This window comes from Pongo abelii, chromosome 19, assembly GCF_028885655.2.
Source record: "Pongo abelii isolate AG06213 chromosome 19, NHGRI_mPonAbe1-v2.0_pri, whole genome shotgun sequence".
Classification (NCBI taxonomy): domain Eukaryota; kingdom Metazoa; phylum Chordata; class Mammalia; order Primates; family Hominidae; genus Pongo; species Pongo abelii.
Genome location: NC_072004.2, coordinates 19,423,299 through 19,451,243, shown reverse-complemented (window position 1 = coordinate 19,451,243; position 27,945 = coordinate 19,423,299). Strand labels below are relative to the sequence as shown.

Here is a 27,945-nt window from a genome sequence, read left to right as displayed (position 1 = left end):
CGTGATGGCACAGGCAGCGACTTTGCTGGGTCTCCTGTTGGCTGCTGGGGCGGAGCTCAGGGGCCCAGCTTATGGGGCTGCCTGGGCGCATAGACACACAGGGCGCGGGGACACAGGCGCGCGCATGCGTGGAGAGCTTCTAGGCGAAAGGCAGTGGGAGAGCGCGAGAAGGGGGTGGGCAAGAAGACGATCGGGGGCGAAGACGGTGGGGAGTGGAAGAGGGGAGAAGAAAGTGCGGGAAAAGAAAAACGCGGCAGGAAGTCGCTGCTGCGTGGTGGGGAGATGGAAACGGGAAGAAAATGGTGGGGAGGGGAAGAAGATGGTGGAGAAAAAGAGGCTGGGAAAAAAGACGATGAGGAGAGGGAGAGAAGAGAGTGGGAAGAAGATTGCTACTGACAGACGCTGCTGCGAGACGGTGGGAGGACATGGGAAGAAAACGGTGTGAGGGGAAGAAAACGGGGGAGAAAACGGTTGTGGAGAAGGCGCGGGAAGAAGATGGTGAAGGGAGAAGACGGCGTGGGGAGAGGAAGAGAGTAGATGGTGCGGGGAGAGAAGGGCGGCGGGAAGACACTGCTGCGAGAAGAAGGTGGGGATATGGGGGCGGCAAGAAGATGGAGAATAAGAAGATGGGAAGAAGACTGCGTGGCAGACAGACGCTGCTGCGAGAAAGTGGGAAGACATGGGAAGAAAACGGTTGGGGGTAATAGGCCGGGAGAAGACGGTGAGGAGAGGGAGGGGGAGGGGAGAAGAGGGAGCGGCGGGAAGACGCTGCTGCGGCAATAGGCGGGAAGGTGGAGACTGGAAGCGAGCGGGTGGAGAGAAGGAGATGGAAGGAGAAGCTGCCGCCACAGGAACCCGTGCTGCGAGGAAGCAGAGAGACTGAGGGGAAGAAAACGGTGGGGAAGGGGGAAAAAACTGCGGGGGAGAAGAAGGTGCGGGAAGAAGACAGTAGGGAGAGGGCAGAAGAGGATGCAGGAAGATCGCAGTGGGGAAGAAGGAGGGGAGAAGAGAAGAGGGGAGAAGAAGGTGGGAAGATGTTCGGAAAGGAGAAGGGTCGGGAAGAAGAGGGGAGGGAAAGGGCAGAAGGTGGGGAAGAAGACGGTGGAAAGGGGGTGAAGGGAAGAAAAGGGTGGGGAGGGAGAAGGGAAGAGGACGGGTTGGGGAGAAGAAGAAGGGTGGGGAAAGCGGCGAAGACGACCTTGGGGAAAGAGATGAAGAGGGGAAGAAGATCGGTGGGAGAGAAGAGGATGAGGCAGGGAACGAGGTGGGGAGGGGGAAGAAAAAGGCAGAAAGACGGGCTAAGAGAGGAGAGTTGCTGGGAGAAGAAGGGGGAGCGGAGGGAGGAAGAAGGGAAGCGGGGAAAGACGATGGGAGAAGGTGGTGGGGGAGAAGAGTTGAGGGAAAAAGAAACAATAATGATACTAACGTTTAAACATCGTCGTCTTGAATCAAAAGAATCAAGTGCTGCTTTAGAGTCCCGGCCTAACCTTCTTCAATAAATTCCCACTTCCAAATATCTTGTGATTGCAGTGCAGGTCATTTTTAGTACTTAGATCCAGAGCAGTCTCTGATTGTTAGTGACAGTGCTGTTAAATTGCATGCTGTTCACCAGCTATAAACGAAAACATCACATTTCCTTGAAGGGCGTGCACTTCAATATGTAATTCAAAGACTTCCAAGAGGCTTATTGGGGAAAAAATAGAGGTGTGTACCTTTGGCATTGAACATGGAGTCTCTGATTTTACATTGCATTTGTTTCCCCAAATCTTTAAGATTGTGGCAGAAACATGATTGTGAATACAGCATTCATTTTGTAGGGCAGTGTATGTTATTTTAACAAAGATAGGGTAAACTGATATGCCTATAAGAAAATGTAATTAACTCAATTTAATTCACTCATACAAATTTAGGTTTCCTTAATATAAAAAACCCAAAAACAGTTAAATTGCCTTAGTCTTTTAACACAACTTCATGCTTAGAGTCAAGAGAATTTGTAAACGCAATCCTGTAATGCTGGTGTTGCATTATGCCTATATAAAATACATACTAAACCTAAATGTTGCTTTTTTATTTGGCATTATAGAACTTCATAGAAGTCTACGTGTATTAATACAGGTGAACTTGACATAAATTATTAATTGGTGAATGATAACTATTATTGCTTGTAAAATAAGCAGTTAAATGTAAGGATATAAATACATTTTATATTACCCTATAGTTTATTTTAAATATTCTCTTGTATTCTAGTTTAAAATCCTGGAATACTTACTGATACCTTATTTCCCCATGAAAAGCCTTCAGTTAACTATATTGTATTTCCAAGCAAATGTCTGTACCAGAACATCAAGTGTAGAAATTAAGCAAAATCTGTATTTTAGGACAGATGCAGTGGCTCGCACCTGTAATCCTAGCACTTTGGGAGGCCAAGGCAGGTGGAAGGCTTGAACTCAGCAGTCCCAGACCAGCCTGGGCAACATGGTGAAACCCTGCCTGTACAAAAATAAACAAAAAAATTAGCAGGGCATGGTGGTGCACATCTTGTATTTTATTCAATCAAATTGAAGGCTTCATTTACACTTGGAAAACAAAATGATTTAACGTATTCATATAGAAAATAATTAACCTCATGCCCAAAAGGGGTTCACTTACAGCACACGTTCATTCATTCTGTCATTGTCAGACAGTGGGTTAAATGTGTCTGAGCACCGCCTATGAGTCACAAACACAAGTCAGTATCCGCACTGAGTATTACCCAAGCTTTTCCCATCTCTTATATAGAGTAGCATAGATAACTTCATGGACTTCATCTCTTTAATTTGTTGTGGAACACTTAACATGACCTCCTCGTATATAATTATCAATGCTGTTCTTAAATAGATGTTATCATCTGGATATTTACTAGACTTACAATGACTCACTGCAGATATGTCATCCATATCTAATGTGTACTATACCAACTGTAATAAATTTAATTATTAAGTCTCACATGGTGGTTTTGGCTTTAAAGCAGCTCTTGGAAATCAGGCGGTTTGTGTTTTGTTTTCATCTTATTGTACTATGAAGTAAAGTCGATAAAGATTCTGGAAGCACAACTGTGAAAAGGTCCATTGTTAGGTCCCTCCATGCAAGCTTTGGGTATTTGACACACCATCAGGCATAGGCAACCTTTGCAAAATTAAAACAGGAAGTTGCAATTTGGGTCATCCTCAGTCACTGACAGGCTATGTGCAAATTTAACAGCATGGCCACCCTATATTCACATAGGACAGTGTTCGGATTGGCTTTTTAAAACAAATTATATCCTTTTGCCAAAAAAAAGATACGCATGGTAATAACTGCAAGTTACCATGCTTTCTTAAGAAAGAGTATCTGGAAAATATATATGAAAACAAACTACATTTGCCTTTTTAAAAACATTCTATGTTATTGTGGAAGCAAAGTCACAGAAAAAAATGGTTAGAAAAAACCTGAATCAGCATGAAATAAAATATTTTGAGGGTTATTGAACACTGTTCACTTTCATGAAAATAGGACAAGTTTATTTAGCACACGTATTTCTGTAATTGTGTGATATATTAGCAAAATTAGCTGTGTTCTGCAGTGCTCGAACCTGCTCTGTGTATGAAATGGCCTACCATTAATACAACGAAATTTGTTGTGAAACGTACTGCAGAATTAAGTTCAAAATCTGTCTGTGCTGAAATCACTTAATTTTGTTAAATAAAACTTGGTTTCCAACATTGGTTTTTTTCCTCCAGAAAAGCACAACCTGCTACTTAACCAAGTGGAAGAGAGAAAATATTCAAGAAAAACAAAGCAGTTGTGCATGTCACACTATAGTTGAAAGTATTCTGATACTGAAGCTATGTCCAGTATTTTAAGCTGCTTTTATGCAGAGTGATTACTTCCACATTAATCTCAGAAGATTCTAGATGGAAATTCAAAGGGGCCCAGCCAATTAAATGTGACTCCCTGAGAGAAGGCTAGTGATACTTACTCACTTTTCCGTTTTCCCATCATTGATCAGATGGCTACAGATGCATGAACAATACATGATGTTTAAAAACAAGATAATGTTATTTAAAATATCAGTGTTCAGTGCTTGCATTTGCAAGAACATAAATATTAGATGATACTGAGAACATTCCTTAATAATCAGCAAAGGTAAAATGTTGTTCTGATTCTGAAAAAAATGGAGAGGGTTACCATGAAATTATTAATTTTTTTTTTTTTTTGAGACGGAGTCTTGCTCTGTCACCCAGGCTGGCGTGCAGTGGCGTGATCTCAGCTCACTGCAAGCTCCACCTCCCGGGTTCACGCCATTCTCCTGCCTCAGCCTCCCGAGTAGCTAGGACTATGGGCGCCCACCACCACGCCGGCTAATTTTTTGTATTTTTAGTAGAGACGGGGTTTCACAGTGGTCTCGATCCCCTGACCTCATGATCCACCCGCCTCGGCCTCCCAAAGTGCTGGGATTACAGGCGTGAGCCACCACGCCTGGCCAAAATTATTAATATTTTACTTACGTTTGTTACCAAATCACTGAATTCAAAAGTAGAATTGCTGAAGTCACTGGAGTTTGATACTTCAGGATTGATGGTTTTGGTTGAATTCTTAAAAAAATCAAACTATAACTATATGGTATAAACAAACATGTTCATTTGTTTCAATAGAAATTAAATATATATACATACAGTATTCTTAGGTCAAATAGTCAATTGAATGGTTAACAATACTACTTCCCAGTCAATTGCTTTGTCATTGTTAAGATAAATCTTCAAAGAGTTTGGATGTTTTTTAAAATAAGATTTGACTTGTAACTTACATAAGTATGAATTTGATAGTTATATTTTGATTTGTCAGAAATCTGAATGGTTATAGAAAATTGTTTCAATATGTCAAATTAGTTCCATGGCACCCATGGTTATGTAACTGTTAGTACCTGTGGGGGGAGGGGTCCTTTTTTTCTTAATTCTCAAGCCCATAAGCCATCATTGAAGTACTCAATTCTGATTCCTTTTCTTGGGGCCACATAAAGTTTAATCCCTGTCTCTATTTCTAGAAATAGCTAGAAAAACTTCCTATCATGAGAGAGTTTTTTGCCAGACAATATAATAGTTTTTCGGGGATGCAACTGCTTGGATAGATATTTTCAGTTTGGAGTTGTAAAATCATGTTCTATCATCTCAACTATTCCATATGCCAGCAGTGTTTTGGGACTGTGACATAACATTTTATTTTTCATTTTATTCACTTGGAAAAAATCAAATAATAACGATGCTGTTGACTTAGGAATCAGAGGTATTTGCTGTTTGATACAGAGTAGGAACACTGCAATTACTTCAAGAAAATGATGACATTCTTCTAGACTGAAAAATGCATGTGTCCTTGACCAAATAACAACTCTCTTTCTTGTACAGATGGCCTGGAGACTCAGAAACTGCCTATTCAGAACATGGCACATCATAGAGATGAATTTTTAATAATTTTATTTGCCCATATTTTCTGATTGTTCTGTTTCACTGTGAACTCTCAGTACCAACAATTAATAACAGATAATTTGGAGGCTGGTGTTTACAACTGATTGATCACACCAGTTACAGATTTCTTTGTTCCTTCTCCACTCCATTCTATGCTGTGACAAAAAATAAGACATTTATAAATATAAACATTTATTTGCAGTGTAGCATACATTCAAATGAGGTGATTGCATAGACATTTTGACAAATATTGCCATTTCTCTTTTAATACAGAAGTCCTTAGTAAGCACTGCTTTCTAACACCAGTTTAAAATAGTTCTTAATTCTTTTCATCTAACCTTACAATATAAAAGTATCAAGAATGGCACAAAGAAAAAAATATTTGTCAAATAAAACAATATTTTCAGACATAAGAACATTTTCATAAGATAATTTTGTGAGGTCAACAACAAAACAGATCACAAGTGAGAGAAAATTTCAAATACTGGTTTTTATGATGAATAAATGTCAGACTTATGCTTCTGATAAAGACAGACTAGGTATCCTAGAATAATTTAAATTAGTTTTTGTATGTAAAATAACATTTTAAAACAAATCAGGTCCAGGCACGGTGGCTCACACCTATAATCTCAGCACTTTGGGAGGCCAAAGCAGATGGATCACCTGAGGTCAGGAGGTCGAGACCAGCCTGGCTAACATGGCAAAACACCGTGTCTACTAAAAATGCAAAAATTAATAGTGGTGTGTGCCCGTAGTCACAGCTACTTAGGAAGCTGAGGCAGGAGAATCCCTTGATTCTCGGAGGCAGAGGTTGCAGTTAGCCAAGATTGTGCCACTGCACTCCAGCCTGGGTGACAGAGCAAGACTCCATCACAAAAAAATAAAAATAAAATAAATAAATGAATAAAAATAAATCAGAGGTAATAATTTATTATTTTTTTTTAACATTAACTGAGTTAATGCACAGCCAAGAATTGTCAGGCTGAGATGTGGAGAGAAACAGCATCTAGAGAAATAAGAGCTGCTTTGCCCTAGAGCCATTTATTACTTCAGATGGGATATCTACCAGGTTGTGTTAAACCTCTGCTAGTCTTGCAGAGGCCCCCAGTTTGGTCATGGATATTAAAGGCTGCTGGTGCATTAAAGCAGTGAGAAGGCACCAGAATTCACCCAGTCACCACAGCAGACTGGCTGCCCTCCACCTGAGTGCCCCAAAAAGGTTCCAACTCCAAATTTTTATGAAAGTAACTCAGAATTTGATTGTCCTTATACTTCTGGCATGAGCAAATAGCAATCATTTGAGAAAGAAAACGTTAGTTGGGCCTCTAAAGACAGACAAAACCAGTTGTTCACCCCCTATATTTTGTACATTTGCTCAAAGATACGAGGGTCAATGAAGAAAAAAGACACTGTGAGAAGGAATAAACAGATGCCAAGGAAAAAGAAAAAAAAATGTGTCAAAGCAACTAGAATCACTATATTCAAAGACATGAGGTCTTTGAATATAGTAAGCTTGGAAACTTCAACAAGTGGAAACTATAAAAGTGACAGATTAGGGTAAATAAAAACACAAAAATTCTAAGACTAAAAAATGTGAGGAAGAAAAAGGTGACTCAATAAATGAGTTTAACAGCAAATGAGGCCAGGTGTGGTGGCTCACGCCTGTAATTCCAGCACTTTGGGAGGCTGAAGAGGGTGGATCACAAGGTCAGGAGATCGAGACTATCCTGGCTAAGAGTGAAACCCCATCTCTACTAAAAATGCAAAAATTAGCCGGGTGTGGTGGTGGGCGCCTGTAGTCCCAGCTACCTGGGAGGCTGAGGCAGGAGAGTGGTGGGAACCTGGGAGGTGGAGCTTGCAGTGAGCCGAGATGGCACCACTGCACTCCAGCCAGGGCAACAGAGTGAGATTCCATCTCAAAAAAAAAAAAAAAACAAAAAAAAACCAGCAAATGAGACACAGCTGAGTAAAGAAGTAGTGAATTATAATTGCTATCATAAGAAACTAGCCAGAAAAAATACGCATGTTTATACATACATTCATAAAGATATATGGATACAAGAGCTTAAGAGTCACTGAAGATATTTAATAATAAAATCTAATATACACTGAAGAAAAGAGAGGAAAATAAGAATGGCACAAAAAAATATTTAAAGACCTAATTGCTGAGAATTTTCTAAAATTAATGAAATATAATAACCTGCAATTTCAGAAAGACAAACTCCTGGTAATGAAGCTGCAGAAAACCAAGAAACAAGTAGAAATTAGTAGAGCTTCACTGTGATGTAAGACACTAGCCGCTAGTCAAAAAATTCCCTACACAACCAAAGTATCTTTTAAAAATAAAGGTAACATTAAAACACGTTCAGATGAGTAAAAACTGACAGAATTTTTTTTATCAGCAGATAGACCCTAAAATTCTAAAGAGTGTTTATTGAGAAGAAAAAGCAAAATGATCACAAATAAATGTTTTCAAGGATTCAGGGATGAATGGAGAGCAGAAAAAGTGGCAGATATCTTGTCAATACACAAATGGACTAAAACAGCAGTGCTTTGGGGATATTAAATACACAGCACAGACCCAATTCACACAAGTACATGTGAGAAGGGATAACAGGGCTGGCTGGTGGCTCATGCCTGTAATCTAGCACTTTGGGAGGACGAGGCAGGTGGATCATGAGGTCAGGAATTCAACACCAGTCTGGCCAACATAGTGCAACCCCGTCTCTACTAAAAATACAAAAATTAGCTGGGCATGGTGACAGGCGCCTGTAGTCCCAGCTTCTTGGGAGGTTGAGGCAGAAGAATCGCTTGAACCCAGGAGGCAGAGGTTGCAGTCAGCCGAGATCAAGCCACTTGCACTCCAGCCTGGGTGACACAGCGAGACTCTGTCTCAAAAAAAAAAAAAAAAAAAAAAAAGAAGGGATAATAGGATTAAGATCCTTCCTTGCATTTTCCAGAAGAATGGTAAAAGCATTAATAACTATTAAATTTTGATAAGTCAAAAAATATATTGTAATGTCTAGTAAATTTCTAACAGGAGAGTAAGAGTGTATAAATTCCAAACCAAAGGGAATACAATGAACGTTTAAGAAAATTTACATTCATCAAAAAAAGGCAAGAAGCACCGAGAAAAGGGAACAAAAAGCAGGCAAGACAAAAAGCACCTGAAAAAGTGGTGTAGATTTCACAGCGACTACTATTGGGGGTAAATTGTGATTGGGGAAATGGCAGATGGGAAATTCTAGACTGTTGAGGATACTTGATCTGGGTATTGAATTTATAGCTGTTTATTTCATGATTATTTTGATCTGGGTATTAAATTTATAGATGATTATTTCATTTAAGCAGTATATTCATTTTTTATGCACATGATTGCAGTCTAAAATTTAAATTAAGAATGAAGGTTGATCTTGCTGACTTGGAGGAGTCCACGTTTTTTGCTCTCATTTCCAAGGCATTATGTTATTTTACAAGTTAGGGAAAGCTTAGCGGATGGACGCGGTAGAAATATGAAGATGTTAGGAAATGCATGTGCTCTGAAAATAGGGAAGGACAGAAATTCATGAAAGCCAGGTAACATGAGTAGCAGAAGGTGGAATACTATACCTCCTAGCAGAAAAAAGAAAATTCTTACTTACATTAAAACAACTAGACATTTCCTTTAAGAACTTAAACCCATAGTTCCCAAGGAACAAATATTGTGTTTCTATCATTTCTTTCTTTACATCTTTGGATAAATGTGACCCTTGGTAGCCATTGATGATATAAATAAAATGTGAAAGAGTTGGTAAAGGTACCTCTCTGCATGATATTTCCAAATTCAGAGGTTAAGGGAAAAAAATACGATCAATACTGTAAGTAAGGTTCTTCTACTCAAACATGACACAAATTTTAAAAGAGAGCTAAATACACATTTTTATTAATTTAGTAATGGTCTCTGTATTGAGTTTATGGTTTTCAATTTTTTGTCAACTTGAGTCTTTCTGGACAGCAAGTATGTAGTCTTGAAAATGGAATAAAAATTACAGTACAAAAGAATAAAGACCAGTTTTCAAATTTTTTGGCATCAGGAACTCCTTAAAATCTTAAAAATTATTGGGGGCCGCAATGTGATTTAATTTATCTGCATTACATGTGTAGGTATTTACTGTATTAAAATTGAGTCTGATAACTTGAAAGAAGTATATGAGTTGATTCAAAGCAATGATGACAAACTCATTATGTGTTAACATAAGTAACACATTTGCATGAAAAATTAAACAAAATAGAAATGTGAAGAGTGATAATAGTTTTATTAACCTCTTTAATATCTGATTTAATAGATTATAGCTGGATTATCATATTTAACTCCACATTTAATCTGTTAAAATATGTTATTGAGTTTAAACAAGTGTATGAAAAAAATCTGGTCTCACAGAGAAAAATAGTTGGAAAGGGAGAAGTATTTTAATAACCTTTTCAGGTAATGGGGGACAATCTTCTTTTGATACTACACTGAAAATTTTAAAGGGGTGGTTTCTTAAAAGTTAGCTGTAGGCCGGGCATGGTGGCTCATGCCTGTAATCCCAGCACTTTGGGAGGCAGAGGCGGGCAGATCATGAGGTCAGGAGATCAAGATCGTCCTGGCTAACGCGGTGAAACCCCGTCTCTACTAAAAATACAAAAAATTAGCCGGGCGTGGTTGCAGGCGCCTGTAGTCCCAGCTACTCAGGAGGTTGAGGCAGGAGAATGGCCTAAACCCAGGAGGTGGAGCTTGCAGTGAGCTGAGATCCCGCCACTGCACTCCAGCCTGGGTGACAGAGTCAGCCTCCATCTCAAAAAAATAAAAAATAAAAAAAAAGTTAGCTGTAATGTGGAATCTGGAACCTTACATATGAAAACTCCTAAAACTCTTAAGATTTAAAAAAGATTAATTTTACTCTAAAATCTGTTGTTCCATCTTATACTTTTAGTTAAGTTTTACCCATGCCCAATTTTATAATATCATCCATTAGACATTGTTTCACGGAGTTAAGCAGATCTTTTTAATGTTGGCACATTTCATTATACAATGTCAATAAACAACAGCTTTGTTAAATCATTGCCAGCCTAACCAGAAAGATCTTTAGGTGTTTGGACAGCAGTCTGGCTCAAGAAGTTGATAAAAGTTTTCGAAAACTCTTTTTTTAATTCAAATTTTAAATTGTATCACTGACATATAGAATATTGTCAGTTTTTCTTGAAGTGAGCTCACTGTTTTTCACTGTTATTCAGTCTTTACCATCTAGTAAATGTCACTTCTATTCTTCCATAAGAAATCTGGAAACCTCTGGGACTAGTTTCTTTCTCTCATAGGCCAAACCAATTTATCAGTAGATCGTGTTAGTGATTCTTTTAAAACATATCGTGAATCCGGCCGGGTGCAGCGGCTCACGCCTGTAATCCCAGCACTTTGTGGGGCCGAGGCGGGTGGATCACGAAGTCAGGAGATCGAGACCATCCTGGCTAATACAGTGAAACCCCGTCTCTACCAAAAATACAAAAAAATTAGCCAGGCATGGTGGTGGGCACCTTTAGTCCCACCTACTGGGGAGGCTGAGGCAGGAGAATGGTGTGAACCCGGGAGGCGGAGCTTGCAGTGAGCCCAGATCCCGCCACTGCACTCCAGCCTGGGCAACAGAGGAAACTCCGTCTCAAAAAAACAAAAACAAAAACAAAAACAAAAAAAATATTGTGAATCCAAGCATCTCTTAGAGGTCTACTGCTTCCACCCCTGCCCATCTGTCATCTCAGGTCTCTATTAGTAGCCTGTCCTTCTAGATGCTTTTTACTCCTTCTATTGTTCCTTTTGTCTTTCCATTTAAAATGTCACCCTTTGGCTCAAATTCTTTGAATGAGGGCAAAACTCATCTTTTCTTTTTTAAAAAAAATTTAGCTTTTAAGGTCAGGGTACATATGCAGGTTTGTTCCATAGGTACACTTGTGTCATGGGGGTTCATCATCCAGGTATTAAGCCTAGTACACACTATTTTTTTTCTGCTCTTCTCCCTCCTCCCACTCTCCACCCTTCGAAAGGCCCCAGTGTTTGTCGTTCCCCTCTATGTGTCCATGTGTTCTCATCATTTAGCTCCCACTTATAAGCTTGCTAAGGATAATGACCTCCAGCTCCATCCATGTCCCTGCAAAGGACATGATCTCGTTCTTTTTTATGGCTGCATAGTACCCCATGGTGTATATATACCACATTTGCTTTATCCAGCCTATCGTTGATGGGTATTTGGGTTGATTCCATGTCTGTGCTATTGTGACTAGTGCTGGAATAAACATACACATGCACGTGTCTTTATAATAAAATGATTTATATTCCTTTGGGTATATATGCAGTAATGGGATTGCTTCATTGAATGGTATTTCAGTTTTGTGTCTTTGAGGAATCGCCACTGTCTTCCACAATGGCTGAATTAATTTACACTCCCACCAACAGTGCCTAAGTGTTCCCTTTTTCTCCACAACCTTGCCAGCATCTGTTATTTTTTGACTTTTTACTAATAGCCATTCTGACTAGTGTGAGGTGGTATCTCATTGTGGTTTTGATTTGCATTTCTCTAATGATCTCTGATGTTGGACATCTTTTCAAAAGAAAACTCATTTTTCTTGCACTGTTGAGCTGATTACCATCAGTTCCAAACCTCCCCCCTTTACCTTGCTCACTGGCTTTGCCTTGTCTGTGGCATGGTGTGAAATTTCATCTGCAGCATCTGCTAGAGGGACACTGGAGAAGGTTGGGGCTCTTTCTAGTTCTGAGTACTCCTCTTAGCTTGCTCTTTTGGGGGACAGCAGCCAACAGTGGCCATCACCTCTCTGGGGACAGAGCAGGTCACAGGCAGCACCTAGGGGAGCAGCTTTCCAGTGTTTTGTCAGTGTAGAAACTCAGCAGAATTCTCTGCTGTCAAGCAGGCCACATCCTCACCCTCTCCAAGGAGGTCAAGCACTCAGCTCTGGTGTGTGTGGGAGATTCTTCCAGATGAGTTTCTTCCTGCAGTGCTTGCCTGAAGCTCTGGAGAGCACATTGGCAGCTCCATGAATTTGCTGTCCCTATTTTGTGTGTGTGTTTGATTTGCCTTTCCTAAGCTTGTCCAACCCACAGCCCAGGGCTGGTTTGAATGAGGCCCAACACAAATTTGTAAACTTTCTTAAGACACTATGAGATTTTTGGCTGGGTGCCAGTGGTTCACACCTATAATCCCAGCACTTTGGGAGGCCAAGGCAGGCAGATCACTTGAGTTCAGGAGTTCAAGACCAGCCTGGCCAACATGGTGAAAACCCATGTCTCTCTACTAATGAAGTACAAAAATTAGCCAGGTGTGGTGGCACATGCCTGTAATCCCACCTACTCAGGAGGCTGAGGCACAAGAACTGATTGAGTCTGGAGGCAGAGGTTGCAGTGAGCCGAGATCATTTCACTACACTCCAGCCTGGGTGACAGTAAGACTCTGTCCAAAAGAACAAAACAACAGGCTGGGTGCAGTGGCTCACACCTGTAATCCCAGAACTTTGGGAGGCTGAGCTGGGCAGATCACGAGATCAAGAGATCGAGACCATGCTGGCCAACATGGTGAAACCTCGTCTCTACTAAAAATACAAAAATTAGCTGGGTGTGTGCCTGTAGTTCCAGCTACTCGGGAGGCTGAAGCAGGAGAATCGCTTAAAGCCAGGAAGTGGAGGTTGCAGTGAGTCGAGATGGTGCCACTGCACTCCAGTCTGGCAATAGGGCGAGACTCGGCATCAAAAAAAAACCAAAAGCCAAAAAACAAACAAAACAGCAACAACAAAAACCCAAAACAAACAGAAAAACACTATGAGGTTTTTTTTTGTTTTTTTTGTTTTTTTTTTTAGCTTATTAGCCATCGTTAGTGTTCATGTATTTATTTTATGTGTGGCCCGAGACAATTCTTCCAATGTGGCTCAGGAAAGCCAAAAGATTGGACACCCCTGCTTTAAGAGATAATTCCCTGAAATAGTTAACAGTTATTTACTTTCAATTTTCCTTATTCAAATTACTGTGCAGTTTCAGTCTCCTGGTTGGACAGTAACTGACCACAATGTCTTCCAAGGCCTTCCGTTATTTAGTTCCTGGCATTGCTCTGAAACTGTCGTCTACCATCCTCCCGTTGTGCACTTTGCTCTGGCCTCACTGATGGACACATTCTTCCTAGAACATCCTCCTACTTAAATTTGTCTTACTTTTTGCCTAGAATCTTCTTCTTGCTATTCAAATGTCTCATTACCAGAATTTTCCACATATGATATAAAATGTGCTTCCAATACAACACTTTCTCTCTACTTTAGCCTGCTTCATTTTTCATAAAAGTTCTTGTCACCACATGACATGTTACAGTCATTTCCTGGCTCTCTGACTCTTCTCACTGGAAAGTTATGCCCTTGACAGCATACACAGTCTGTTTTGTTCCTGGTTAATCCTTGTGCCTGCACCTCCGCGTAACCTAGCACATGGTAGACAATGAAATGACTGAATGAATTAATGAATAAATGAAGTAGTATACTTCCTAGATGAGAAAACTGAGATTCAAAAGTGATAAGTACCAAATCAGTATAACATAAAAGTTAGGAGTTTAAGCTCTTTGGGGAGAAATGTGAGTTTAAATGTGGGTTTTGCTACATCCTACTAGTGTAACTTACATATATTTCTTAAATTCTCTGTGCCTCATTTTCCTTATCTGAAAAATGTGGATTTTAACGGTAACTAATTTATACTGTGGCTATATACAGTAAATAAATTATGTATATAATATGCCTAGTACAGTGCTTGACACAAATTAACAATTCCACATATTTAGTTACTTGTACAATTATCTGTAGCTGCAAAACTATAAATGCAGGCTTGTCGTCTTTCTGGAGAGATAGCAAGAGAAAGGTTAAGTTTATAAAATGCCCAAACAATAAAAACTGTATTATCAAGGTAAAATGCCTAAATGAGGGCTGGTTGTAATATCAACTAATTAGTAGCTGCCTAATAGTAAGAACTGACTCTAAAATCAAGTAGACAAGAAAATGGTTGAGGAGGCTGACCACATCCTATGCTGTACTGCACGTGGAGTAACCATGTCACAGCAGTGATGCCGTATTGCTTTTCTTTGACTGAATCGTGGTGTCACAGATGAGAACCAAGGGACTAGATAGATCATAGATAGATAGGTACACACATACCTATACCTGTGATTTTTAGGTGCACACATACACATACCTGTCTGTTTCTGTCTTCGCAGGGTCTACAAAGGAATTCCCCCCACTGGTGAGGGACTGGGTGTGCTCACTCCTTCTAAACATTGAGGAAGTCAAGGCTATGTATGAATGAAAATATTCATACATATCTACATATGTAGATAGATAGATCCATATATGAATGCATACATGGATAGAGAGATTTTTTAAAACTGCTGAACACAAATCCAGTGATCTACGAAAAGTGAAGGACAAATATGGTTATATAAAGAGTCTTTCAATGAATTTTCAGCAACTCTAGATTTTTTTGTGCTGAAACAGAGGATCACAGTTGCCTTTCTTTTGTAAACACAAGTCTATGAGTGGCTAAAGGGATTATATGAAAACTGAGCATTTTCATTCTGTATCTAGTTTTAGAAATTGAGGAAAGTGTCTATTGTGAAATATTACAGTTTCTGAACCTAGTTTACCTTTGAAAATAGTTTTGTGTGCCCTTTGAAGGTAACTGGTATTTTATTTTGGTTAAATATTTTCTAGCAGAACCTTGAATCAAGTTGCTTTGATATTTCCATATTAGCCTCCTGGGTAGCTGGGACCATAGGCATGCACCACCACGCAAGGCTAATTTTTATATTTTTTGTAGGGCCAGAGTTTCATCATGTTGGCCAGGTTTGTCTCAAACTTCTAACCTCGAGCAATCCACCCACCTCAGCCTCCATGGATCATGGAGAGCACTTTTCACCATTCTGCATTATTTTGTTTGCTGCCTGGCATCTCCTCAGGAGCCACCTGGGTTCTGGCCCCAAATGCCCCAGCCCAGCCCAGGGGAACCTGGGAGGTGCTCAATCCATAATGCTGGCTGCTCCCTGGCCAGAAGAGCTCTTGGTGGTTCTGTCAGCCCTCCTGGACGACCCTGGCCTCTGCCCTGGGGAAGCTCCCATCCCTCTGGATTGCCCATCTCCCCTAGGATACCTGCAGCCCCCGAAATGCCTTACTTGACACTGAATCATTCTCTAAACACCACATACTTGACACCGAATCGTTCTCTAAACACCACATGCCTTACTTGACCTCATATCGCTCTCTAAACATCATGTGGGGACCTCTTGCCCTTCTCCTTCATGACCTGTAGGGCAGGGCCAAGAGGAGGAAGCAGACTCAGAACACACAAAAGACTCCCTGCCCCAAATGGCAGTCACCCCACCGTCAGCACTTCTGGAAGGAAAGGAGGAAGATTTCCTTCTGCAGAAAGCTCTTTTTTTGCCTTGTTTCTGAAACCAGGGAGGGTCAGCAGAGCCCAGCACACCTGTGGTGCCTGAGTCACTGTCTGTGCCCAGGCTGTGTGTCTGACCACAGCCCCAACCCCCAACCCGGGCTTGACGTTCCCTCCAGCTGGAGTCCTGGGCTCCTGACATGGCCTGGCCTGTTTGTTCTGCTCTGGCCGAGTTTGGGAGGGCCTTAGCTTGTATTCCCTGGGGTTCTTAGACTTGACTTCCTCAATGGTTAGAAGGAGTGAGCATGCCCAGTCCCTCACCAGTGGGGGAAATTCCTTTATAGACCCTGCGAGACAGGAACAGACAGAACACTTTAGTGAGAAGGACACGGGGCGACCAAGGGAGGATCAGAGCCTGAGGGTTCTGGAAGTCTCCAGCCTTTTTCGGGTCCCAGGGAGAGGCAGGCCTCCCCCCAACAATTGAAAGTGTGGAGGAGCACTCAGGGTTGTGCACTCTGACCTGGACCTATTCCTTTCTTTGGGTCACCCGGGCACGTCCCTACCCCTGAGCAAGGGGTGGCCCAGGTCCTGGCATTAGGTTTTCTCCTAGAAAGGCAATGCTTGCGTAGATGGGCAAAAGGCTGGCAACCAGGCCTGGTGTCCTCTAAGTGAGGACGGGGTGCTACCCACTCGCTGAGGCCAGGTCACGGCCATGGGTGCCTGTCTCCTGGCTCTGCAGAGAGCAGTCACAGGGCCACTCCCTCCCCATGTTACCTTTTTGCCGTTCTTATATTTTGGCCCGTCTCCAAGCATCTTCAGCTATTTGTCAGTGTGTTTTGTTTCCTGACCTCGTTGCTGTCAAGTGAGCGAGGATGGAGTTAGAGGAGCTGTCTGGCCTCTGGCGGCGGCCCATGGATGCTGGGTCCTGGGCTCCAGGAACTGGAACGAGCCAGGAAAGGGCAGACCCTGGGGGGCTGAGACCCTCTGATAGAACGGGCACCAGTTGCCTGGCCTCCTGATACCAGGACTCAGCATCCTCAGACCACAAAAACCCTGGGTTTTGGTTCTTTCCAATCATTCAGCTGGGGTCCTGGAACAAGAAGGCAGTGACTTCTGAGCAAGACTGTAGTTCTTGGTTTGGGTTTTGATTGAACCACCACGGGAACAGAGTCTTGGGGTCAGGTGGAGCAGGAACTGCCATTTTCCCCAGTGACAGCATGTCACTCCTAGTCACCACCACCTTGGCCCACAGGTCACCCCTTCTGCCTGACCCATCAGCCCTGATTCCTTGTCCCTGGGGCAGCCTCCCATGCAGCAGGCACAGGCTCTTATCTTTACCTCCTGTGCACTGACAGGAGCCAGCTTCGTCTCACTGTAAGGCAACTCAGACAGAGCTGAGGACCTTCCCGGGCTAGGAGCCATCTCCCTCCCTGAGAGGGCCCCAGCCCTCCCCATCCACCCTAAGTCTCAGCCCAGAAGAAGGCACATAGAAGGAAGGCAGGGCCTCCCTGCGGAGCTGGGCACATGGTCCCCGTGAGGCACCAGGACCCTGGAAAAGAAGGAGTGTGAGGCTGGCCTGCCAGGGGCCACTCAGGGCCCACAAGGGGCCTCAGGCCACACAATGGGAATGGCCCTCTTGGGCTAGAGGTGGCACCGTCTGTGGGAGCTGAGAAAATTCAGTCCTGAGACAGGATGGGTGCCACCTAGGGTGGGTGGTTGAGCCCTGACTGACAGCAGTGCCTTGGGAGTGACCACATCAACCACCAGAGTCCAGGGAGCCTGGCCTGAGAGCTGCCCAGTGCCCAGAGGATGGACCTAGAGCCTCTCCCACCCGACACTCCCCACGGGTCTTGCAGGGTCTGACCTCCCAGCGTCTACCTGTCTCTCCCCGCACCCTGGCTGCTGACCCTGCCTGTTCCCCATCTTCCCCTATCCTGCTCAGCCCAGAGACCGTGACCCTGTCTCCAGCCACCCTGGTCTTCCTGTGACCCTCTTCCTTTCAGCGCCTAGGCATGAGACCCCCAGGTGTGTCACTGGGCTGCCCAGAATGCTGGGGAGAAGCCTGGGTTGACAAGGGTGACCAACGGCCCAGTCAACAGTGGGGATGGCCCACCACCCCGCCTCCAGCCAAAGCTGGCTCTCAGGGCAGTCAGCCTTCATCTCTCAGCCTCCTCCCAGCCACTGCAGCAGCCAGAACATGGGGTGCCTGGCTGTCCTACCTGCACTGACTCAGCCCCGTCACCCACCCTGCGTGGTGCCGACTGAGCCAGCGGGAATCAGAGTCTCTGGAGGGCTATGCAGGGCCTTGGGGACTGACCAAGTCCCCCCACTGAGGGGTCCCAGGTGCCACTGTTCCCTGCCCACCCCATCTGTCGTCCTCCCAAGGCTGTCAGCTCCACCCTGGGCTGGCTTGCTTCAGGTGTGTCCCAGAAGTGGCAGGTCTCACGGGCTCACATCACCCCCTGCCTGAGGCTCCTCCCTCTCTCCATCCTGTGAGTCCTGAGGGGCTGGCTGCAGGCTGGGCTCCCCTTATCAGGCCCAGATCCCAGCTGCAAGTTCTGTTGCCCCCTGGCCTCACTGTGAGATGCCCAGTCCAGGCCTTACCCTTCTTCTCCCCCAGCCTGCCAGGGTCACAGCCATTGATGTCCCCATGCCCCTCCCTATAGGATGCCTCAGCTGCACTCTCTGAGTCCTCGGAGACCTGCTATGCAATGGCCCACAGGCCTGGCCAGTTGCCCCCTACCCTGTGGCCACCACCCCCAGATCTCACCAGGGCAGCCCCCAAGGGGAAAGGGCCAGACCCATGGGCTGCCCCCTCTTCTGCTGATGTGGAGACCTAAGTGCTGAGAGCCCAGAGATCAGACCCAGCCCCCTCTCTGTCCCACCCACTCTCCTGAGCTCCCTAGATGGGCCTCTGGGCTCTGCCCTGATCCTGACCATGGGCTGGACCTGCAGGAGAGGCAGGGAGGAGTTCTGACCCTGGAGAGGAGGTTGGCCCGAGCTGGGGAGACATGTCCTGCCTCAGAGAGATCTTTCTGAAAACAAAACCTGTCCCTGAGGGGAGACCAATGTGTCAGGGGACAGAGGACTCACCACACAATCCCGAGGCAATCAATGAATTTCCACATGTCAACATGCTCATGCTCCGTGTCCACTGCTGCCCCAGCTTGGCATCCCTGTGACCCAGAGGGGGCCAGGGAGAGGGGGCAAGGTGAGGCACTTGGGGTCCCAAGGGCATGGACAGCCTGTCCCGGCCCTGTGATCTTAGGGAGCCCAGGAGCCTTTGACCAGGCACAGTGAAGGAGGTGAGGCCCCACCTCCCTCGAGGGAGCGGCCCCACCTGTACCTGCTCATACTTGTCAATAATATCCCCTCACTCATCACATGCAGGGTGTCCATGACCTCATCCATCACCATCCCACAAGACAAAGTCATCCAATGGTTCTGCTGTACCCGAGTGCTCCAGAAAACACCCAAACCAGTCCTGCCACACCCCTAGATGCCCTCCGGCCCGAGGAGCCCCATTCTACCACCCCTTCCAAGTGACAGGGGCCAGACCCAGTGACCCCACCCCTTCCCCAGTCTCTGGAGTCCTTGCATTCCACCTGGGGTGGGCTCCTTCCTGAGGACCTGAGCACAGGGCAACCTGGAAAGAGAGGCCTGTTGTCCTCAAATGCTCTCAGATGGACACACACCTGCCGCAGCAGGGCAAACGGTGTCCACCTGCCGAGCCTGAAGGACTCACGATGAGCTGTTGTGGGCACCTGGAGGCAGACGGGGTTAGGACTGGACATCTGTATAGGATCAGTCTCCACGAAGATGCCCAGTTTTCTGTAGGAAGCAAGACATCTGGTGACTGCTCCATTCTACTCCAATTCTCATGCACTCTGGCCAGGAGAGATGCACTCCCCCAGAACCCCATGTGTCCAGTGGGCCCCACAGAGACCATCAGTGACCACACCTGAAGTCTGAGTTGGTGAGACCTCCTCCCAGCTTAAGGCACAGAATTGGACTGAGAACCCCCGCCTCCCCACCACCCACAGGGCCTCCATTTTAGTGCCTCTTCCAGGGCCAGGCTCTGTCTCACTGAAGTCCAGGCCCCAGGGCGATTTGGAATCCAGGGCAGGGAGGCCACAGAGGTCAGGGCTTGAGTCCAGCATAGCACAGGGCAGGACTGAGAGCACATCCCAGGCTCACATCTGGTTCCCTGGGCCAGTATCAGCTCCTCTGACCCTAGACAGCTCACTTGTCAAATGGGTACATTTGAGGACACCACCCACCCCACAGAGTTGCTGTGAGGATGCAGGAAACAACCATCTACACAGTCAGTGCAGAACAGGCATCTGGTGAATGCCCATGGATTACCCTCCTCGGCACCTGCCCAGAGGCCAGCACTGCCCACCAGGTAGCGACTGTCCCAGGTCAGCAGGGAGGGAACACAGCAGGTCACATACACCTGAGTCTGCTGAGCTAGCTGTACCTCTCACTTAGGAAAGCCTCCTCTGCACAGAACCAGACACCGCTGTGTGTCTTGTCTCCAAGAGCTCCAGACACAGAGAGGGCAGGCGGGTAGGTGGGAGGGTACTCAGCAACAGTGACATTGTGGGGTCATGGCACCCATTACAGTGGGCCCCTGTCTGGGTCAGCAGGGCCCAGAGTCAGCGTCCTCCCCTCCCTGAAGTTTCAACATGCGTGTGTGCAGCGTGTTTGTGAAGGTGAGCGTGCACATGTATGTGAGTGCACTAATGTGTGGATGCATATGTCACTGCTCTGGCCAGGACTGGCTGCCCAACTCACATGTGCACCCAGGTCCTTGTCACTGTCACCACCCCAAGACCCATAGCTAGCATCAGAACATCTATGTGTGCTCCCCAATCTCAGACCTCCCCATCTGGGGCAGTCCTGGGGATGCCGATGGGGGATGGGTGGCTGACAGTTGAGGGCAGAGGGTGTGCCCCTTCCTTAGCAGGGTGTAATGTGCTAGGTCTGTGTGACAGGGCCGGATTCCATACACCTCCTCACCTCCTCCTCCCAGTAACCCTCTGGGGTGCCATGACTCCTCCCTGCTATGGATGGAGGAAAGTGATTGATCTGCCAGAGACATGAAACCCCATGATCCTTCCTTCCACAATAAACTGGAGGGTAAAAATGGGCAAGAGTAGGTCTAGGTCTTCTAAAAGCCATACCTGAAAGGTTTCCAGTAACAGTTGATTTGATGGTGGTAACTCAATCACACAAACAACCACAACAAGAGACACAATTATCAGAGATTTTCAGATAGCCTCAAAAACACCATCTAACATTAGGGAGTTCAAAAAGGCATGAAGTTTCAAAAAGTTGAGCTTTATTTACATATCATTTGCATAAACTGGTAATTTAACAGTATGAATAAATCCTAGGGCAGAAGACAGTTTGGAGACCCCAGGGCACAAGTGCTGAGTTTGGAAGATTTGGTGCTGTACCTTTGAAGCCCCTGCCTGGTCCCTGCACCCCTTGCCTGCCTGTTAAGAAGAGCCCGTACCAGGCAGCAAATCAGGGGCAAATAGCCCAGAAGCCCAGTAGTGGACAGACCTCCATGCCTGGAAGAGGAGGTCACCTCTGAGAGCAGGAGGAGCTGCTGGAACCCTTCCTCACAGCCTCCGTTTCCTGCTCTCAACACCTCCAGCTTGCAGATAGACAGCCCCAGCACTGGCAGAATGAAAAGGTCCTGATGCAGCATGGCTGTGGCTCTGGTAAATAAAAAAAGGCCTCTCTTTAGTAAGGTAGAGGAGCTCAGACTGCACACCCTGGTCTCCGACACCAAGGCTCGCTCCATGCCCAGGACTAGGGGCAGTGTGGGAGCTGCTGGCTGGGGCCATGCTCATAACCTCTTCTCTGCCATGTCTATCTCCAGCGACGCTCTCAGCTCCAGGGCTCAAGCCAGTGGCTACGGCAGGTGGCATGAGGTCTGGCAGCTCGTCGCTTTGCTGGTCTTTGGCTGTATCGGCGCAGGGCCCGGAGGACTCTGGAGCTACCTCTAGTTGCAGCACTGCCACTGGGCGGGGGCGGGGCCCTCCCCACGCTGTGGGCTGTGGCTCCATAGCGGGCCCTGGAAGTTCCTCTCTCTCTGCATGTGCGGCAACAGCTGAAAAAGGAGAAAGGGTCACTGACCAGGTTTTCTGTGTCTGAGCCCCAGAGTTCAATCTCTGCTGACAAGACCCCCACTGACCAGACCCCTGAGTGGTGGTGCTCAGAGTCCCCTACCAATGGCCCTTCTCAGTCCACAGACCTCTCCCTTCCCTCATCAGCACCCACAGGTGACTGAGAGTCTTCAGGACTGGACCCCAATTCCAGGACACAGGGAGGGGCAGTTGGTCCCAGACTCTGGGTGCTGAGCTTCACGCTTGCACCACAAGGTCCTCTGGGCCATCTCAAAGGGGGCTGTGATGTGGCCTCGCACACCTGGACACACTGTCTGGGCCTATTCCTGAGCCACACAGCCAGAGGAACAGGAAGATGTTTGTCAAACCTGGCACCCCACTCTGCTGGGTCTCCCAGGGTCCTTCCCATGGAGGCCAGATCCAGAGACACAGCACAGAGGCTGCAGGGTGACCGGCCCAGAACCCTTGAGACTAGGCTGCGGATGACAGGAGGACTGTCCCCAGACAACCAGAAGACCCTTTGCTAGTTTCTTGGTACTTCATTTCTCACCTGCTACCCTTCCCCCACCAGAAATCCCCTTTATGCAGAGTCAATCAGGAGAGGAAGACGGTCCCAGAATCTGTGGGAAGAAAGAAAACAAAAGATGGGTGGCGAGGAGTTGGGAGTGTAACGTTGTAAGGGTCCTATACTATGCGTATTATTTGAGGGTCGGCTGTGATTAATTAAAGGTGTGTCTTGTAGACAACCATTACACGCACTATAAATAAATTATATATATATATACACATATATATATATAGAGAGAGAGAGAGAGAGAGAGACAGGGTCTTGCTCCGTCACCCAGGCTGAAGTGCAGTGGACCAAACAGCTCACTACAGCCTTGACTTCCCAGGCTCAAGCGATCCTCCCACCTCAGCCTCCTGAATAGCTGGGACTACATGTGTGGGTCCCCATGCCTGGCTGCTTTTGAAATGGTTTCTTGTAGAGACAGGATCTCGCTGTGTTATCCAGGCTGGTCTGGACCTCCTGCCCCCAAGCAATCCTCCAGCCTCGGCTTCTCAAACTGTTGGGATTACAGGCATGAGCCACTGCACTTGGCTTACACATGTTTTTAAGAGGTGTACATATGAAGGTCAGTGTTGCCATGAAGTCAGGCAGGGATGGGCAAACTATGGCCCACAATCCAGATGAAGCCCCCCTCCTATGGTGAATAAAGGTTTACTGGAGCCACAGCTCCTCCCCTGTGTTCACTTCTTGTCTGGGGCTGCTTTGGGGCTGCAGTGGTGAAGCTGAGTAACTGTTGAGTAGGTGCAACAAAGACCACAGCGTCCACGAAGCCCAAGATGCTACTACCAGGTCCTTTGCAGAAAAATCTTGCTGAGCCCTGGGGAGGGGCCAGGTGGTAGCGGGGAGGCCATTGGGGAGGGTGGTACAGTAATCCAGGAGAAAAATGATGGGAGCTCAGATTAAAGCAGTCATGACAGATGGCTGGAATCAGGATATATTTTGGGGGTATGACCAACAATATATGGATAAAATGGACAGTATTTAGAGTTTCAGATTTTCTTTCTGCCAAAGGATACCTTTCTTAAACAAAAAAATTATACAAAAGATCAATTAAAAAACTGACCAGGCCGGGCACAGTGGCTCACACCTGTAATCCCAGCACTTTGGGAGGCTGAGGTGGGCAGATCATGAGGTCAGGAGATCGAGACCATCCTGGCTAACATGGCAAAACCCTGTCTCTACCAAAAATACAAAAAAAATTAGCCGGGCGTGGTGGTAGGCACCTGTAGTCCCAGCTACTTGGGAGGCTGAGGCAGGAGAATGGCATGAACCCAGGAGGCGGAGCTTGCAGTGAGCAGAGATCGGGCCACTGCACTCCAGCCTGGGCGACAGAGCAAGACTCTGTCTCAAAAAAAAAAAAATTAACCAAAAATCATGTCAACAAGATTATTTGTGTGATTGAAGCTGGGGTTGAGCCTAGGCACCCTAACACCTTTTCAGCACCCATAACACCCTGGCTGTTCCAGAGGCACCCTATAGAGCCCCTTGGGTTCCGACGAGCAGAACTTGAAACCACAGATCGGAAGGAATAGAAATCTGCGTATCTTTCACACAAGCCGTAACATTCTAAGCTGCATCTTTGCAGCACACTGACGTGTGGCTACTTCACCCACAGCCAGCAAGCATCTGCACCTGTGCCGGGATTTGTGTCCACCGTTATAAGAAGGCAGCTGCTTGCATGAGGCATGGCGGTGAGGAAACAATGCCACCCGGATTTCACCATTGGCCGTGGGGACTGGCTGTACCATGGGCCAGATGCATGTCTTGGGCAGACACTTTTTAGATGCCAACTTGCCTGTAGACAAAGATGATGCAGAGGTGGCATCGGGGAGGGCCTATGTGATGGGTTGAATTTGTCCCCTGAAATTCCTATGTTGTTGTCCTTAGCCCCAGTGCCTGAGAATGTGATCTTATTTGGAGATAGCGTCTTATAGAAATAAGTTAAAATGAAAAATGAGATCAGTCGGGGGTGCCCAATTCAATATGACTGATGTCCTTATAAAAGGGCAAATTTGGACACAGACATGCATAGAGGGAAGACGAGGTGAAGAGACACAGGGAAGGCCACCTACATGCCAGGAGAGAGGTCTGGAACAGAGCCTTCCCGCACTGCCCTGGAAAGGGACCTTCCCTGCCGACACCTTGATCTTGGACCTACAGCCTCCAGGACTGTGAGACAGTGAGATTCTGTTGCTGAAGCTGCCCAGTCTGTGGTACTTTAAGGAAGCCCTAGAAAACCCATGCAGCCTGGTAGCCCACAGCTGGTGAAAAGATGGAATGAGCAATGGAGACTCAGGCTTCCTGCCTATACTTCCCAAAGTGCGCTATGGGATCCTTTGCTGGGTGTAGGTTTGCAAGATAATTTTGGCTGGGGTGGGGGCAGCGGGGTGCAGGGTGCATAATTTCAGTGTATATTATCATATGTTTATTTTACTGTGTAAATGCTTGTAAGAACAGTTAACCAACTTAAGGTTTATATGGTACTGAAGATACAGGTTTAAATGCTAATAAAAATGGATGCAAATGAAAACACTGTCCTGCTGTGGTCCAGGGAATCTTGATCTTTCCTTCAGAGAGACTTGCAGCTTTGAGCAGGAGCTGCCCTTTCCTTGCTGCCTACTGCATGCCCCCACAACACACATGCACACACACATACCTTTGCACACAGCTGGACACACGCATACTGTGCTTCATGCCCTCATTAAGGAGGCACAGAAGGGAATGTGTCTGTTAAGAAATGAAGACGGCTCAACTCCCTGGTTCCCTGGATGTTTGCACAGGTGTCCTCTGTGCAAACCATTCTTTGGTCTCTTTTTTTCTTAGTGAAGGGAGAAGCAGAGCCCCAGTGGGTATCCGGCTACTCTGGGCCCAGGCCAAGGTGACAATCTTCCTTGGGAGCCTGGTGAGATGGGGGCACCACTGGTCCTCCCAAACCGAGGGGGCAGCGTTCAGTGGAGCCGTGAGCCCGGGAAGGTGATAGACAGGATGACTTGGTTCATTAGAAACAACCAAAATCCAGTGAGGAAACGCAGCCCCCAAAGGTTTTATTCTCCAGGAGGAAGGACTCTTGGGGGCTGTGAGCAGCAGGCACGAGGGCTTTATTGCACATGCAGTTAGGTGATGGTGACCTACAACTGCACTGGAAACTGGGACCCAGAGTGACCCGACCTCCTGCTCTGTCTCTCTCTCCCTTTCTCCCCCTCTGCCTCTCTGGCTTCTCTGTCTCTCTTGTCATCTCTTGCCCCTTTCCCCATCTCTCTTTCTCTCTCTCTGCTCTCTCCATCCTCCTCTCCCTCTCAGCCTCCTCTGTCTCTTCCCCCATCTCTTTCTACCCATCTTTCACTTTCTACCTCTCTCTTCCCTCTCCCCATCTCTTTTCTCCCTTTCTCTCTCCCCACTCCTCTCCCTCCTCACCCTTGTTCATGCTCCCTGGCCCCCATCTTAGGCTGCTGCTGCTAAGGCAATGCCAAGGCTACTGTCCTGTCATGGCGTCCCTACTTCCAGCATCCACACATGAAAAGATGCTCAATGTCATTAGTCATTAGGGAAATGCAAATCAAAACCACAATGAGACATCATTTTACACTCATTAGGATGCTATTATCAAACAAATGGAAAATAGCCAGTGTTGGAGATGTGAAGGAACTGGAACCCACACACATTGCTCATGGGAATGTATAATGCAGTGGCTCATGGGAATGTATAATGTATAATGTGGAAAAGTTTGGCAGTTCCTCAAAAAGTCAAACATAAAACTACCATATGACCCAGTAATTCCACTCCTAAGTAGATGTCCAAAACCCCTGACAGCAGGGTTGCAAACAGGTACTTGAACTCAGGAATGGAAAATCAAACATCGTATGTTCTCACTGATATGTGGGAGCTAAACTATGAGGATGCAAAGGCATAAGAGTGATACAATGGACATTGGGGACTTGGGGGGAAGACTGGAAGTGGGGGCAAGGGATAAAAGACAACAAATACGGTGCAGTGTATACTGTTCTGGTGATGAGTGCACCAAAATCTCAGAAATCACCACTAAAGAACTTACTCATGTAACCAAATACCACTTGTACCCCAATAACTTATCAAAAAATAAAATACAATTTTTAAAAAAACATATACTTGTGTCCCAACATTCAGAGCAGCATATTCACAATAGCCAAAGGTAGAAACAGCCCAATAGTTCATCAACAGAAGAATAAATGAGCAACATGTATTATATGTGCACAGGGGGATACTATTCAGTTATTAAAATGAATGGAATACTTATACTTCCTGCAAATATGGATGAACTTTGAAGATTTGCAATTCAAATCTAATGAATAGACAGGGCCCAGCATAGTGGCTTATGCCTGTAATGCCAGGACTTTGGGAGGCTGAGGTAGGAGGGTCACTTGAGCCCAGGAGTTTGAGATCAGCCTGGGCAACATAGCAAGACCTCATCTGTACAAAAAATATTGTTTAAATGCCAGGCATGGTGGTGTAGGCTGTATTCTCAGCTACTGGCAGGGCTGTGGAGGGAGTCTCGCTTGGATTCAGGAGGTTGAGGCTGCAGTGAGCTAGGATACCACCACTGCAATCCAACATGGGGAAGAGAGCAAGATCCCTCTCTAAACATAAACATTATAAAAATAACACAAAAAATGGCTCAGCACGGTGGCTCACTCCTGTAATCCCAGCACTTTGGGAGGCTGAGATGGGTGGATCACGAGGTCAAGAGATCGAGACCATCCTGGTCAATGCGTTGAAACTCTGTCTCTACTAAAAATACAAAAATTAGCTGAGTGTGGTGGCTCCTGCCTGTAGTCCCAGCTACTCAGGAGATTCAGGCAGGAGAATCACTTGAACCTGGGAGGCAGAGGTTGCGGTGAGCTGAGATCATGCCACTGCACTCCATCCTGGCAACAGAGCAAGACTCCATCTCAAAATAATAAAAACAAAAGCAAGTAAGTGTGTGTGTGTGTGCCTATGCCTCCGAGCAAGTGCAGGTCGGTGTGCGTAGCTGTGTGTTGTGTCCAGGTGAGTAGGCACATGTGCATGTGTGTGAGTGTTGGATGCTGGGGCAGTCAGGCTTAGAGTCACTCACAGTCAGCACCTGCTCCTCACTTCCTCATGCCTGGTTCCTGCAGGTCCCCACAAGAAGCATGTAGGGCCCAAGCACCCCTGCCACCTCTGAACCCCAAGCACAGGCATGAGAGGGTGAGGGTGGCTGACTACAGGGCCCAGGCTTGGAGGATCCTGGAACTGACTCCTGGTGCATGTGCCACAACCACCAGCCTGCCCTGGCCCAGCTCCTGGGAAACACTTGCCCTTGGC

General features: G+C 46.1%; 1 protein-coding gene across 1 annotated transcript; it reads right to left on the bottom strand.

The window, feature by feature from the left end:
• Window positions 1-7: 7 nt before the first annotated feature.
• LOC129054734 (proline-rich protein 36-like) lies at window positions 8-26,050 on the bottom strand. Its single transcript, XM_063719043.1, is given in 8 exon segments — window positions 8-297; window positions 299-1,490; window positions 2,650-2,709; window positions 19,012-19,094; window positions 21,440-21,606; window positions 21,704-22,042; window positions 24,221-24,421; window positions 26,041-26,050. Coding segments are annotated over 8 exon segments (2,280 nt in total). The 3' UTR covers window positions 8-69.
• Window positions 26,051-27,945: the final 1,895 nt, after the last annotated feature.